A 15,910-nucleotide genomic window follows, 5' to 3' on the forward strand; every position below is an offset into this window, starting at 1 on the left:
TCATATTTTATGTTCGTTGTTGCATATTTTAAGTGATATGTTTCATGTTGGTTGTGCAATGTTTCATGTACTGATTTTTTAAATACCCCGAAATTTTTCTTTTTTGCCCCCGTTTCATGTTTACGTTCTCTGTTTCATGTTTGTTGTTCTACGTTTCATGTTTTATGTTTCATGTTCCATGTTACGGAGGGACTCATATTTTATGTTTGTTGTTGCATATTTTAAGTGATATGTTTCATGTTGGTTGTGCAATGTTTCATGTACTGATTTTTCAAATACCCCGAAATTTTTCTTTTTTGCCCCCGTTTCATGTTTACGTTCCACGTTTCATGTTTGCTGTTCTACGTTTCATGTTTGACGTTGTATGTTCACTGTTATGGAGGTACTCATATTTTATGTTCGCTGTTGCATATTTTAAGTAAAATGTTTAATGTTTGTTGTTTAATGTTTGTTGGAATGATGAATGTTGCATCTTGATTTATGTTTTACTACATGGCTTGATATGTTTGTTATTATATGAATTTATGCTTCATGAATTAGATAGCTTGATATACTTGTAATTTTATGATTTTATATTTCATGCATTAAGGGCGCGTTTAGTGCATGGGATTGTGTGGTATTATACCACTATTCACATTAATTTATTACCAAGAAGTTGTTTGGTAAAATTTGAGACCTCATTATACTGCATTATAATACAGCATAATAAGGCATGGGGTCGCATTACGCAAACCCAAGGGAACCTCGGGTTTGCGTAATGCGGAAGCTTTTTGCCTCAATTGAGGCAAATTTATTTTATTAAAATATTATAAAAATAAATTATTTTATTATTAAATACTAATATAATGAATAAAATATAAAAATAAATTATATGATAATATTATTTTATTTATTAATGATTCATATAAAAATAATATATTAATATTATAATATTATTTACATTAATATTAATTTTAAAATTAATATTATTTAAATTTATGCAAATTTCAATATTTATAATTATTTATATTAAATTAAAAATTTATTAATATATTAAAATGTAAAAATAATAATATATTTTAAATTAAAATATAATTTAATATTATTGAATAATAATTTATTAATTTATATTAACAATTATAATATTAATTATAATCTAAATTTATTATTTACATATAATATTAAATTTTATAAAATTTTTTATCATAATTATAATACAAATTTTAAGATTTCTATATTTATTATTTTTCTAAGTATTAATATATATTATTTTTTAATTATTTAATTTAATTAATCAAACATTCTACAATATTGTTATAATACAATGCTAACGCAATACAACATAATACAATATACCAGCATTAAAATAATACAATACAGCATAATACAATATAGTGTGCCAAACTCACCCTAAATGGCTTATTGAAAGGTTTTAAATCTCAAAATGATTTAAAATTAAGCAATTTTAAAAGGCCAAAAATAAAATGGTGTGTGTAATACAAGTATAAGAGCTTACCCAATTAGAGACAAAAAGATTTCCCAAGTCTAAACCGGTATACCACTTCTTCTCATCCGGAAAACCGTTTTTCTTATTGATTTCTCTCGGGACAAATTCCGGATAACCGGATTGTTCAAATCGGTGAGCCGCATTTTCTTTGGTTGCTCTCGGGTCAATATTCGGATAACCGGATTATCAATCCGGAAAACCGGATTCGCGTATGGCCTTCACTGGATTTAACCGGATAGCCGGTTCTGTAAATCCGGAAATCCAGATTCGAGCTGCACTTTGGCAGCATTCTGGATTCATTCGGCCAACCGGTTAAGGAAACCGGTAAGCCGGTTTTAACGTGCTATCTTCTGGATCCAACCGGCAAGCCGGTTTGTGATATCCGGAAAACCGGATTCGAGTGAAGGACTTGCTGGAACATAACCGGATTTCCGGTTCAAGTCAAACCGGCAAGCCGTTTACGGCTTGTAAGCTTCTAGTCACTTTAATTTCGTGCACTGATTTTAATCTTTCAATAGTCATACCTTATACTACAAGTGTTCGTTTTAAACATTCAATAATATTATTTTGTAAACATTTTTCATCTAATTTTTTATAAATATAATCACTTTCGAAGTATTTGTATTATGAATAAAGGTAACCAACAAAATAATAATATTCCAATCCGAATTTGCTTTTAAGTGTTTTAAATCTTTCGTTTGGTCGGAGAACTATCAAAGCCTCTTAGTGTCTTATATTTAATTTTAATCTTTGAAATATAGCACTCGCTTTTTATTAAAGAAAAGTACAATTGAATATATAAGTGTGCTAAAGCAAAATATGACTTAACTATTAAGTTTGATTAAAAAAAAACTAAAATGAGTAAAATACTAATGGTTGCAATAAGTGGCCTCACAAATAAATTCGGAAGAGCTCTTATGTTCCACTGGCGCTTTTTATAGCCAAAATCTCCACTATAAATAACCTTGCAACCATTTTTAATTCTATTAATTCCCACACAAATTTATAGGCTTATTTTCCCATCCGCTAAATCAATTTAATCAATTTATTTTAACTAATTATAGGAAACACAATTTAATGAAAATAAATCAAATTAACTATTCCTACGTCAAACATAATATTTTCTACATATCATCCTAAAAATCCACCAAAATCTAGTACATTACACCAAGTGTATCATCCAACCTTATTACAAGTACCATCTCCGAAAAAAAAAGTGGATTGATATATTGCATAAATTTACGACAAATAAAAAAAGGAAGAAAGGTAAGTAGTTTTAAAGTAAAAGCTCAGCACAGCTTATTAACAACGTATTTATTTTTTAGCAGTATAACATTTTTTTTTGACATTTTTCAAATAAGTATCTTGTGAAATAAACATCCATGCAAATGAAATAAACTAAGCTTTATTAAAATAAATAACAGGATAAATAAATAATTAAAACATATGGTTTCATTCAAAAGTCATCAATTGTGATCACCATATCAATTGCAATCATTTTACCATTGAGGGGTAATAACACAACAATTTTCCAGTATCCTGCCTCATGGTCAATACTTATAATTGTTGTATAAAATTGAATGTGTTCTATCACTTGCTCAGCAACTACAACGAAACCCAGCAATGTAAATGGAAAAAGAAATTTTTTTTACATAAGCCGTATAAAAGATGCCTTGCAAATATCAACCTATATTTACTAAAGCCAACCCTAAAATTCTGCAGCCAACAAAATTGCAACAAAGCCGCAGCAAAGTTCATCATCCAACAGATTCTGCCCCCTCCGAATAATTTCCAGCTATTCCAACTGTAAGACACAAACAAGAAAGCAAAAACCAAATCCCATAACTAGAAGTATAAAAAATCTTGCCAAAATATTTACTGAACCCACGAATGTAACTTGCTTTCTCATAACTCAGCAACAAAGACACCACCACCAAATCTCGCATCCATAATAAGATACAAAACCAAAGCAAAAATGAAACATTTCTTCTTCATGGACGACATTGCCATTTCCACTCTTATTATTTCTCTTAAACTACTTTTCTTTTCCTGTTCCTTAAAATGCAGAGACAAGTAAGAATTCCAATTCCAGGCAGGCGATGATGCAAGTTCCAAGCACTCACAAAGGGCTTTCGTGGATAAGTTTCTCAATCAAAATCAAATTAAATCAAAATCAAATTATTGGTGAGTGAATTTTATTTTATATATTACCTCTCCTGCCTAAATAAGATTCTTGTGCCTCAGCATTAAGTCCGCTGCCAAATCCGACCCGGAGCTTGAACTTTACTTTGTTGGTACTAAACTCGCACTTGATGGACAGTTTGAGAGCGAAGCGGACAGATCTATGACTTCAAAAGCCTTATCCTAACGCGCCACAGGGCAATCTCCCAGAATTACTGAGAGAATACCAAAACTTCCCCTAAAACTGCAGCACAAAATATGTAAGAATAAAAAGCTGTAAAAAATAGCAGTTCAAATATTCAAATAGGTGCAGATAAAAAATACAAGAAATAATGTAGCGCGGTCCCAATACTCAAAAACATTTTGCCATCACTGCTCCAGAGATGTGCAAGAAAATGAAAGACATTAAACTAAATTTCAAGGATTCAGTAATGAAAGGGAAACAAAAGCATGTTGGAAAACCCCCTTAAAAAAAAAAAATTAGTCCCACACTCCTCCATAACTCTGACCTTATCTATCATTGCATGATAAAAATTCTAACAAGGACACAAACAAAATACTATGAAAGCTTGGGTTAAAAACTGACTATAGACACTCCCTGAGTTGCACAAGTCCGTATATTGAACTATTCAAAACATCTCCTCTCACACTGCAATAAAAGTTTGCAAAAATGAAAGAGAGCTTAAGCGTTCTTCCTTATAAGAATTACTCAAAACATCTCTTCACAAAAGCCAAAAAAGTTTGCAAAAATGAAAGAGAGCTTAAGCATTCAAATAAGACAAAATATTACTCACATACAGTCTACTCTAAAGCATTCATAGATAGAAGAAAAAAACTAAAGAGAGGTTTTGGGGCGGGGGGAGCTCATTACAGAGAACCCAAGTAGCAAAGTCTAGATACTCCACATAAACTACGAACTTTCCAACATCACATGCACAAAATAAATAATAATTACTCAAAATTTACCCAAATAGAAGAATAATACCAGTGAGCCAATGTCGATTCTCAACATATATGCTCCGATCTCTTTATAGGAGCAACTTGAGAGAGAGAGCAGCAGCACCAGTCGAGACAAAGCAGAGACGCAGCAACACCACCACCACCAGCCGAGACAGAGCATGGACGCATCAGTAGCAGCATCACAAGTTATTCCTAAAGAGAGATGCAACAGCAGCAGTCGATCCTTAAGAGAGAAATTGTAGCAGCAGCACCACCACCACCACCAATCGAGAGAAGCCGAGACACGACAGCAGTCGATTCTGGTTGAAGAACTGTGATGGAGAGGGAGACAGCTGTGACGAATCGTGGTTGAAGAACTATGACAGAGAAAGAGATGTGAATTTCGATCGGGATAAGGAGATTAGGCTTGGGTTTTGTTTTGCAATTTCTTTTTTGATATAATTTCTGATTCATCTGAGAACGTGTTTAACACGAGAGCGAGAGTGAGAGCGGGAGCGGGAGCGGGAGCGGGAGCGGGAGCGGGAACATGAGCGTGAGCAGGAGCGCGAGAGTGAGCAAGAGCGAGAGCGAGGAAGAATGTGGGGATGGAGAGGGAGAAAGATGAGGATTTTCTGGTTCAATGTTCCGGGGGGGGGGGGGGGAGGAGAACAAGGGGGTGGGGGAGAAAGAGAGGGGGATGAAAATGCTTTTCTTCCGGTTGCCCTTCTTTTTTTGCTTTTATTCACGTTTTCTTTCTTTTTTTTTCAAATTAAAACCTCAACCGTTGGATTCAAATAAACTGAATCCAATGGCTCAATGGCAGCCCCTGCACCATACAGGGGATTTTAGGCCCTGCATGGTAGCCGTGTCCAGCAAAAAGAGGCCGGTTTGAGATTGTTGTAAATTATACACTTATGTCAGTTCATGTAATCAATTCTTCTTTATCCACATTGTCTTGCGAATGGACCAAAACTCTATATTGAAAAATTATCAAAACTCTACATAAAGTTAAAAAGATATTGATCGTTAATTCCTACATATAGTTTTCTTTAGCTCACTTTTTAAAATACAGATGTCTTTTGTAAATATTAAGATACAAAAATTATGTATATCGAAGCGTTAACTGTGCAACAAAAATTTGTTCTTTTGTAACTTTCTGTATAAAAGGGGAAAAAAAAATCAAATCTTCGTACTAACGTAAAATAAATTTCAAAATTCATATTATTCCTCTTGACATTAATCTAGAAAGCATTCCCAAAACGATTCCTAAATTTAGAAATTCTTTTTAGCCAAAAGACAACTTATTTTCCGCATAAACAACAATGATAGGGAAAAAAAAAAGCTTCCAATTATTACCAAGAAAATGAAATTAATTAACAACACAAAAAATAAAAACCTCTATAAAAAGCAAATATTTTTCTAAACTCCCGCTTGGCCTCCCAATATTGTCGTAACTTTCTATTGAAACCTCATTAATCGAATTAACCATTCATATTACCATAATCTGTTTAATCCACAAGAAGCTAATAAACCCCCAAAGATTCAATCAATAATCTTTGTGTTGATCAACCATTAACCACTAGTAATCTCTCTCTCTACAGCCTGGTTACCGAACCGGCCGGCTCAACACCATGGCTCGAGCCGCGTTCTTTTTCTTCCTTTTCTTGTTCATCTCTAATCACTTGATATGTCAAGTTTTAGCCCAAGATGACAAAAACAAAGACGATGGGGACAACAAAGATGGAAACGGAAACAACAACAACGGCAACGGCAACGACAACAACGGCAATAAAAATGGCAACAATGGTAATAACAACGGAAACAACAACAACGGCAATAGCAATGGCAACAATGGAAATAACAACAGCAACGGTGGCAACAACGGTAACAATAACAATGGCAACAACAACGGTGACAATGGCAACGGAAACAACAACAACAACAACAATGGCAACAATGGCAATAACAATGGCAACAATGGTAATAACAACGGAAACAACAACGGTGGCAATAGCAGTGGCAACAACAATGACAATAACAACAATGGCAACAACAATAACAATGGTGACAATAGCAACAACGGCAACAGCAACAACAATAAAAACAACGATGGCAACAGCAACAATGGTAATAACAATAACAACGGTGGGAACAACAACAACAACAACAACGGTAACAATAACAACGGCGGCAATCACAACGCCAAGGTCGACAATTTTGACTATGCCCATATTAAACCCGTCGACGTTGGCGTCAACTGGGGCAACCTTGCATCGCACCCACTGCCGGCGAAGATCATTGTGCAAATGCTCAAGGATAATGGAATCAAGAGGGCGAAACTTTTCGATGCCGATGAAACGAGTGTCAAAGAACTTGCACACACAGGCATTGAAGTAATGGTTGCCATTCCTAATGGCATGTTATTTGACATGGCTGTAGATTATAGCAATGCCCAAAATTGGGTCAAAGAAAATGTCACCCGATGGGTCAAGGATGGTTCCGTGAAGCTCAAGTATGCATTTTTTTTTCCTTATCTATTTTTCAATTTCAATTAAAATAAAATCTGGATAAATTAATCAAGAAAAAAAAGAGCATTTAAATAAGCAAATATTCATTAACTAAAAGTTAAGTAAGACTATATTAAAAAATTCAAACTGACGCTGACAACCAAACAATACTATTAAAAAATCAATGCATGTAAATATTGATTATCTTATTTTTTACTAGCATATGATAATATTGACTAATATTTTGTGCGGTTTTTGAAAAGAAAAATTAATGGTTTTGCATGCATGCAGGTACGTAGCCGTTGGAAATGAACCATTTTTGAAATCTTACAATGATTCGTTCGTCAAGGACACATTCCCAGCCTTGAAGAACGTTCAACAGGCTCTGGTAGAGGCTGGCCACGGCAAAATGGTCAAGGCCACCGTGCCGTTGAACGCCGACGTGTATGAAGGGACTCTGCCGTCGGACGGGATTTTCCGCAAGGACATAAAGCAGCACATCAACAACATTCTGAAAAACCTTCACGACAACGAATCACCCTTCATCGTCAACATCTATCCCTTCCTCAGTCTCTACGAAAGCCCTGATTTCCCCGTGGAGTACGCCTTCTTCGAGGAGGGTGCCAAAGGCCTTCAGGACAAGAACCACCGTTACACCAACGTGCTTGATGGAAATTACGACACCCTTTTGTGGGCGTTGAAGAAAGCCGGTTACCCGGATATCAAGATCATCATCGGAGAAATCGGGTGGCCCACGGATGGTCACAAGGCGGCCACCAGCCAAAGCGCACAGAAGTTTTATGATGGGTTGTTCAAAAAGTTGGCTAAACGAGATGGCACCCCACTCAGGCCAGGAACTGAATTTGATGTCTACTTGTTTGGGTTTCTCGATGAAGACGCCAAGAGCATTGCCCCGGGGAAGTTCGAGAGGCATTGGGGGATCTTTCGATTTGACGGGCAGCCGAAATTCCCCATTGATTTCACTGGGAGAGGGCAGAATAAGATGCCAGTTGGGGCCAAAGGGGTGAAGTATTATGATCACAAATGGTGTGTGCTTGATAAAGGGGTCACAAATTTTGAGTTGGTAGACCAGCAGCTGTTTAAAGCTTGCCAAGAAGGAGATTGCACGGCCACTGAACCGGGTTCGTCGTGCAGCGGCCTTGATAACCTAACAAAAGTTTCATACGCATTTAACATGTACTTTCAAATGAATCAGCAAGTTAATAAAGCTTGTGACTTTGAGGGCTTGGCTTTGATCACGGATAAGAATGCAAGTGTCGGCAACTGTTTGTTTCCTATACAGATTGATAGTGGTGATGCGGCAAGCTTGGTGAAATTGGCCACTGGGGCAGCGGCTATGGCAGCTACTGTTGCTGGAATTTTGTTGACAATTCTAATGTAATCAAAATATGAGTGCATGCTTAGACAAAGTTTAACTGACTTAAGAAGAGGATGTATCACATTTGTGTATCTTTTAATAACAAAAAAAAAAAAAAAATTGTCTTCAAAGGTTGGAATTGAGTATTCACTGTTTGGTGGTGTAAGCTGGTAAATGAAACATTATGTATTATCTGTGCATGCGGCTAATTCAATAATAATTAACTTGTTTGTTCTAGTATCTTGTTGAGTTTAACTTCAGACCATCATATGTAATATATTATAGCAGCTACGTAAATTATTTAGGCCCTGCTTGGTGTTAAAATTGGGGTGCCGTTGTAGCTTAATTAAAAGTTATCGCATTAAAATATTTGAGAAACATAGGCAGTTGTAAATAGTAGATTAAATTGGTTTGATACACTATTTGTTAATGAAAAATATATGAAATTATTATTATTTTTTATTAAAATTATTATTTAAATATTATATTTATTATACAAAATTAATTTTTATTTTATAATTATAATTTTTTTAATACAACTATAACACAAAAATCATACCGTCTCAATACCAAATGTAACCTAAATTAATCTGAAGTAACAATTTCGGTGACATAATCTAATGTAAGATATGGTGTGTTGTTGATGTTGGAATGAAGCGAATGATAGATCGATAAATTTCGGGGCCATTGGGCATAAGGTTCATGTTATTTTGACAAAATTTGGTTTCTAAACGTTATAGGGAAATTTATTTTATTTTTATTTTTTTCGTTTATTTCTTTTGATTTATAGTATTTTATTAAGAAATAATGCTTGGTTATTGTTCGCTTTAATACAAAATTTCAAATTCCGTGAAAATATAAAAATAGTAAAATTCCCCCTAAATATAATTGAAATTAAATTAAATATCCTGTCCCGCATCCTGCTTCTAATTTTTTATTTTTAAAATTTAAATATATTTCGTTTATCTTTTTAAAAATTGAAATCTTCACGGGTAAAGCGGCCGCCGCGCAGAGCAGAAATTTGAAACCTCGCGGCCTTTCAGATGTAGTTATTGTTTTACTGGGTTACGTGGGAATGAAAATCCAAAAAAAATCCATGAGTTTTATCTTTGCTCGTTCGGAGCTCGTGGTCTCCAAGTGTCTGATTAAAATCCTGTAACAAGAAAAAAAAATAATTTAAGGGAAGAAAGAAATTAAAGTAGGAATGGCAAATAGTAAATATGAATACGTGAAGTCTTTTGAAGTTGAAGACGAAATTTTCTCCCCCAATTTGCTCGTTGTTAGAATCCACGGCCGTGACTTTCAAAGGTAAACAACCACACCCTCCCTATCATTTATTGTCGATTTCTTGTGAGATTTGTTTAAGTGGGTTGCTTTCATTTATTTATTTTCTGCTCTAATACTTTGCTTGGTTATTTTGCGATAGATTTTCTCATGATCATGGCTTTGAGAAGCCAAATGATGAGAGAGCATTGAATTTGATGAACACTTGTGCAGTTGCCGTGTTAGAGGAGTATCCGGATATAGTATTCTCGTATGGGTATAGTGATGAGTATAGGTTGGTGCTTTGATTCGGTATTAATCATGTATCTCAATTTTGTATGGTTTATGCATTTATAACTTATTTTGAGTTGATATCATTTACAGTTTTGTTTTCAAGAGGACGTCCAAGTTTTACCAGCGGCGAGCCAGGTTTTCAGTTTGCTCTTATTTTAGTTCTCATTATATCTCATTATAAATGATTGTTGGCAGTGTTATTACTGCATCATTCATGTTATTGAGTCATAATACCGAGAAAAAAGATTCTAAATGTTATTAGTATGGTCTGCTAAAAGGACCGGGCGGGATAGATAACTTTGCTGAAATACCATGAGGCTTCAGCCTTCCCCTGGGGTTTGAACTTTTGAAATAGTCAGAGCACCTTGCATATTTTGTCTTCTTACATTTTTCCTAATAGAAATATTGAACTTGGCATCTAGTTCTACGATCTAGTACTTGGGGCTTGTTTAGCGCCTCATTTCTGTATGTAGGTCTAGCTATGATTTTAATCTAATTTGGCCAAACCATAATAATTGTTTTCAGTTCTCCCTGTCCCGATTCATCATAGTGTTTACATGCAGGGTTTCATACAATTCATGTAGATTCCCCACCCCCTTTTCCTCCTTTGTGGTGAATTTTATGTCATTTATATGCTACTTGAAATTCAATATGCAGCAAAATACTTTCCCTCATTGTATCATTCTTCACTTCTGTGTACGTCACAAAGTGGAAAGAGTTTTTCCCTCTGAAAGAGTTCAGATATCCCCCTTCATTTCAGTCACGGGTCATAAGTTGTGCATCAATAGAGGTTCTTCAACAATATCTTGCATGGAGACAAAATGATTGTAAGTACTATTGTTCTGGTTTTCCTATATTATCTTTTTTCATTTTCATGTGATTTATGATCTTATTCTTCCCATAATATCCCTGAATTCATGCAAACCTTTTTGAAAATCAAGAGAAAATTTGTTAATAACATGAAATTGGTAATACATAATCATGCTTGATTTGGCAGGTCATGTTAATAACCAGTATGAAACTTGTCTCTGGATGCTGATTAAACATGGAAAGAGTGAAAATGAAGCGCAAGAAATTCTGAAGGTGCTAATTGCTTGTCCAAATCATGTGTTACAAAAATGTTTATAAGTTTTCTGTTTTATGTTTACTTAACAGCATTTGTCAACTCTGTAGGGCACTCAAAAACAAGAGAAAAACGAGCTTCTCTTTCAACAGTTTGGTATCAACTATAAGAAAATTCCTGAAATGTTTCGTCAGGGATCTTGTGTTTTTAAAACCGAGGTAATCTTGCCCTTTATCATGCAGACATTCTTGATTTAAGTTTCATAGTTCAATAAATATCAGTGGCTCGTTTTCATCATTTATCCACCCTATTAGCTTAAAGGTATTACACTCAGATCTTGGCAATCATTTTGAATATAAAATGATGAATGTTGTTAGGTGTCTTCCTTAAATATATAATAATCTTCTTGTATTTGTGATTGGATTAGTTGCTCTGTTTTGCAGAGTTGATCATATTATTTCCTGTTCGAAATTGAATGATGTAGACCCTATTTGGATGGGATTTACATGGCCATCAATTATCTTTAGGTGTTATATGACAAAAAGAAATTTTGAGAAATCAAGCGAGATTTTTATGCTGCTTTGAGGATCAGATTTTATGTTATGAGGAGCTGCTGGAGGCATTTTAGGCTAGTATTTGGTGTATAGCTTCTCAATTCAGCTTCATTTCTTAATTTATTTGATATAATGCATTTGAGTTTCGTTGAACTTTTGTAACTGTCAGATGATGCACATGGCTGCCTTGTTTATAACTTCTGATCTCCCTGATATTGTTTTTTTGTTTTATGATTTTGTCCTTTCAAAATTCATACAGATGGAAGATATTGTGAAATACAATGAGAACGGTGCTCCTGTCAAAAGACTGCGAAGAAAAGCAAGAATAGTCCACTCAGAGAACATAGCTGGGAAAAGCTTTTGGAATGGTCACTCGTGTCTTCTAAAGGAGCTTGGGCGGTTTGATGAGGATGTTGGCAAAATTAAACCAGATTATGTCAGATCATTTGTATTTGAGAACAAGTTAATACCATCTACATGGATCGTAATCAGAATTGATGGCTGCCATTTTCACAGGTAAAGCTGCAGTTCACATAGCAAATCTCCGTCTTTGGTTATTGAGTCTGTTGAAAATATAAAAATACCATTTCTCAGTATTGTATCAATATAGGTAACTTGAGTGGTTATCTTAGGCTTTCACAATCTGAGGTTCGGAAAAAGTGCCTTTCCTCTTATTCTTACATATTGGCTAGGGCAATTGGAATATGACATTCAATGTAAAACAGTCTTGACAGTTTAGGATTTCCCCTTAGGATTCTAGGAAATAAGTTTAAAATCAAGTGTGTTCCATCTGGTAACTTTCCTTATTCTCCATGAACAGAATATTGTCGCACAGATCATACGTCATAGCATATTGTTCCTTGTTTGCATTGCTAAGATATTGCAATCAGACTCAAGACATTTTGTGTCTTTTGATAGATTTTCTGAAGTTCATGAATTTGACAAGCCCAATGATGAGCAAGCTCTGAATCTTATGAATTCATGTGCAGTGGCTGTGTTGGAAGAATTTGAAGATATTACTTTTGCTTATGGGGTCAGTGATGAGTACAGGTATCACTTCGTTTTTATATATTTTGTAATTTTTTGGCTCAGTTTAATTTTTTTACGAAAAGTCTAATCACTTCATTGCTGTCATAACTTCCAGCTTTGTTTTGAAGAATGCATCTATGTTCTATCAAAGACAAGCCAGGTTTCTCTTGTCTCTTTTTATGTATAAGTTTCTTCAACTTTACATTGCTGCATATGTTATGGGCTGTTATGTGACATGATTATCTAGGTAGATACTCCTTTATGGGAACATCTTGTCTGTTGAAAACTACCATCTCTTGATATTTGTCACTTGCATTAGTAGTAGCAGAAACTACATATATTCCATGCTTTTTGCATCACCATCCTGGAAGATTACTCTAAACAAAACACTTTGAGGGAGTTATTTGTTATCTTTATCTGGAGATGTATATAGTTCATAGCGAAAGTAAATATTGAATTCAGTTTCGAATTATTGTCAAAAGATTTTATCTTCCATTTGTAGTTTCTGATAGAGAAATAGTTAAATCTTTCAAGATAGGAACACCCAGATCCCACATTGTCTACTATAATCTGTTTGAGATCTCTCTGCTTTTCAACAAAATGGGCTTTGAGATGACAATTCTCTTGAAAGCCTTTTGTAACTTATCATCTGCTGTCTCTTCTTGGCAGAGAAAGGTCACTTTGGCCCCTAGAGTTTTTATTTTTTGTTCAAAGAATTGTGCCAAATGTGATATAAAGCTGTTTCATCCTGACGTATCGCTTGAGAAGCAGATGTTTAACTTTGAACTTACGTTATCTGTGCAGTGAAATAGTATCAGTCATTGTTTCTTTCTTCACTTCAATGTATGTTGTGAAATGGAAAGAGTTCTTCCCACAGAAAAAGTTGAATTATCCACCCTCTTTCGATGGACGAGCTGTATGTTATCCATCATCTGACATTATACGAGATTATCTGGCATGGAGGCAAGTAGATTGTGAGTATACTTTAGTATTTTTCTGAAAGCCAATGATTTTACATTTTGAGGTGTTAATATGAACAGAAAAGTAATCAGTATTCTAAATACTGCATTGAAGTTGGAGCATTTTTTATGTCAATATAGACACTATGTCAATGGTCATGTAAATTATTTATTTGCAGGCCACATTAATAATCAGTACAATACTTGCTTCTGGATGCTTGTTAAGTCTGGGAAAAGCAAAAGCGAAGCTCAGGGCTGTCTAAAGGTGATATTGCTTTTCATACTGTATTAGTAGGACTTGTTCCTTACCTAAATATTGCACTACTATAAGTTGCAGATTTGACTATGGATGCTTCTGATGTGTACATTATACTGGCTTTCAAATTCAGTATGATGTATCTTTTCCCATGATGTATCAGCTTTTCCATTGCATGAAATACTGGATCTAGAAGACCATTTACTCTTGCAACTTAGACAACTTAGAAATATGTATTTGAAACATTGTAGTAGTCCTGACGTATTCAGATTTAGAGTGGAGAAGCACTCCCTATTTCTCATTACTTATAGCTGGATGTATTGTAGTTATATTCCTATACCTAGACCATTCCAATCAGTGCAGTGTGCATGTTGTTAGAGGGAATAGAATCATTTGGTTGATAGTATCATTTATGAGCTGTGATATTTTTAGCGTGTTTGCATATATCAGCTGTGAATACCCTGAGTGAGAGACAGTATATACTTAACATGTCTCCTTAAGTTCTTGAAATTACTGTCATTATTGTTGTTATTATTATGATTATTATTAATTGTTACTTTGTCTGCGTTGCAGGGCACCCAAGCACGAGAGAAGAATGAACTGCTAATACAGAAATTTGGTATTGACTACAGCAAATTACCACTCATGTTCCGACAGGGTTCCTCCATATTTCGCGCCAGGGTTACTTTTTCTCCTTGCTAAATCCATAGTGCTTGTTTATGTTCTATATGCACAAATAACATAGTTGTGCACTTAGTACATACTTGGTTAGAACAAGATGGGTTGACATGGCTATATATATTACCTCGTCTAATTATTTTAATCTAGCTTTTAGTAAGCTTTCTTCCAAGCTCATGGTCCAGTTGGCTGGAGCCAGCTCTTGCTTGAGCTGAGAAGCCATCTTCTTCTTATGGTTTGTTCCACTTGGCCTTCCCTTCTTTTTTACCTTCCTGTCAATGCTCTCTCTTTCGCACTCATCATCTGATGGGCAATCCCATACAGCAGTGGTCATGAAAATTTTTGATCAATTATGCACCTACCACTTGTGCTTTGCTCAAAATTATATTCACAGATCGTGTTCATTGCTGGAAAGATCAAATTTAACTCTTCGTGCTTTATTTAGAATTTAGAGGATGAAAGTTTCCTGATAGATTTTTTATTATGTCGACTACAGCAAAAAAAAAAAAATGCGTACTTATATATAATGAGAGTGGCAATTTATTCTGTAAGTGTTTTCCTTGACTGGAACTGATTGGTTCATATTGTATGCAGACGGAGAAGAGTGTGGCATCTGAGAATAAATCATCCGTTAAAGTATGGAACAAAGTGCTTGTGTCGCATTGTAACATAATTGAGCCGAGCTTTTGGATGGCACACCCAAGCATCCTTAATGAGGAGCCCCCTATATATTAAACTTACGGCATAACTCGACCTGGATTCATGTAACCTTTCCCCCCCCCCCCCCCCCCCCTTTTTTCCTTTGTTCTTGGCGCGCTTCTGCTTCCGTATATTATCTCGCTAATGCTGTGTAGAGATTACGAGTTTTAAGATTTTGCTTACATGGATTTAAAGATTGGTGGTGTTTTTTTTTTTTTTTGTCATTTAGATAATATTTACTTATTTATTATATTCTTATTTATTGACCACCAACTACGATGCTATATTTGCTCAAACAAGAGGTAGGTAGAGAATCATGATAAAAAAAAAAAAGAGTAAAATTATTCCATGTATTTTTTTTTTAAATTACACAAAACACCCATGCTACTTTCAAAGAATTTAAGTTCAAATAATTCTAACATGTAATTGGTGAAAAATATATGATAATTAAAAAGATTTTTATAGAAACTGAGATATAATGGAGTTTTTGGTATATTTTTTGTCAACTAAGTATTCGACTCACTCTAAAGGAGAACATGCTCAATGAAGGGAGTTTTTGACTCAAGACCACAAGTGGTAAACTGTATATCTTTTGCTCACTAGATTTTTTGTTTGGGTATTTTA

The 15,910-nt window shown here is 34.7% G+C and overlaps 2 protein-coding genes and 1 long non-coding RNA gene across 5 annotated transcripts; 2 read left to right on the top strand and 1 right to left on the bottom strand.

Moving 5' to 3' along the window:
• Positions 1-2,920: 2,920 nt before the first annotated feature.
• LOC112096848 lies at positions 2,921-5,271 on the bottom strand. Its single transcript, XR_002904689.1, has 3 exons — positions 4,653-5,271; positions 3,698-3,911; positions 2,921-3,290 (listed from the first exon to the last, which is right to left on the bottom strand). It is a non-coding gene; the product is annotated as an uncharacterized LOC112096848 (long non-coding RNA).
• Positions 5,272-6,237: 966 nt separating this feature from the next.
• LOC112097002 (glucan endo-1,3-beta-glucosidase 8-like) lies at positions 6,238-8,576 on the top strand. Its single transcript, XM_024181260.1, has 2 exons — positions 6,238-7,118; positions 7,405-8,576. The coding sequence occupies exons 1-2, from the start codon at positions 6,238-6,240 to the stop codon at positions 8,513-8,515; spliced, it is 1,992 nt and encodes a 663-aa protein (XP_024037028.1). The 3' UTR covers positions 8,516-8,576.
• Positions 8,577-9,433: 857 nt separating this feature from the next.
• Positions 9,434-15,374, top strand: LOC18037591 (tRNA(His) guanylyltransferase 2). Of its 3 annotated transcripts, none has more exons than XR_002904603.1 (13): positions 9,434-9,799; positions 9,918-10,049; positions 10,139-10,183; positions 10,706-10,875; positions 11,046-11,131; positions 11,222-11,329; positions 11,925-12,181; positions 12,584-12,715; positions 12,810-12,854; positions 13,499-13,668; positions 13,833-13,918; positions 14,483-14,822; positions 15,182-15,270. XR_002904603.1 is itself a non-coding variant. In XM_024180513.1 (13 exons), the coding sequence occupies exons 1-13, from the start codon at positions 9,696-9,698 to the stop codon at positions 15,320-15,322; spliced, it is 1,584 nt and encodes a 527-aa protein (XP_024036281.1). In that variant the 5' UTR covers positions 9,435-9,695; the 3' UTR covers positions 15,323-15,374. The 3 variants fall into 3 exon arrangements, 2 of the variants coding, with proteins under 2 accessions (XP_024036281.1, XP_024036282.1); XM_024180513.1 differs by having other exon boundaries at positions 9,435-9,799; positions 14,483-14,590; positions 15,182-15,374; XM_024180514.1 differs by lacking the exon at positions 12,810-12,854 and having other exon boundaries at positions 9,435-9,799; positions 14,483-14,590; positions 15,182-15,374.
• Positions 15,375-15,910: the final 536 nt, after the last annotated feature.

This window comes from Citrus clementina, unplaced genomic scaffold (assembly GCF_000493195.1).
Source record: "Citrus clementina cultivar Clemenules unplaced genomic scaffold, Citrus_clementina_v1.0 scaffold_7, whole genome shotgun sequence".
Classification (NCBI taxonomy): Eukaryota; Viridiplantae; Streptophyta; class Magnoliopsida; order Sapindales; family Rutaceae; genus Citrus; species Citrus x clementina.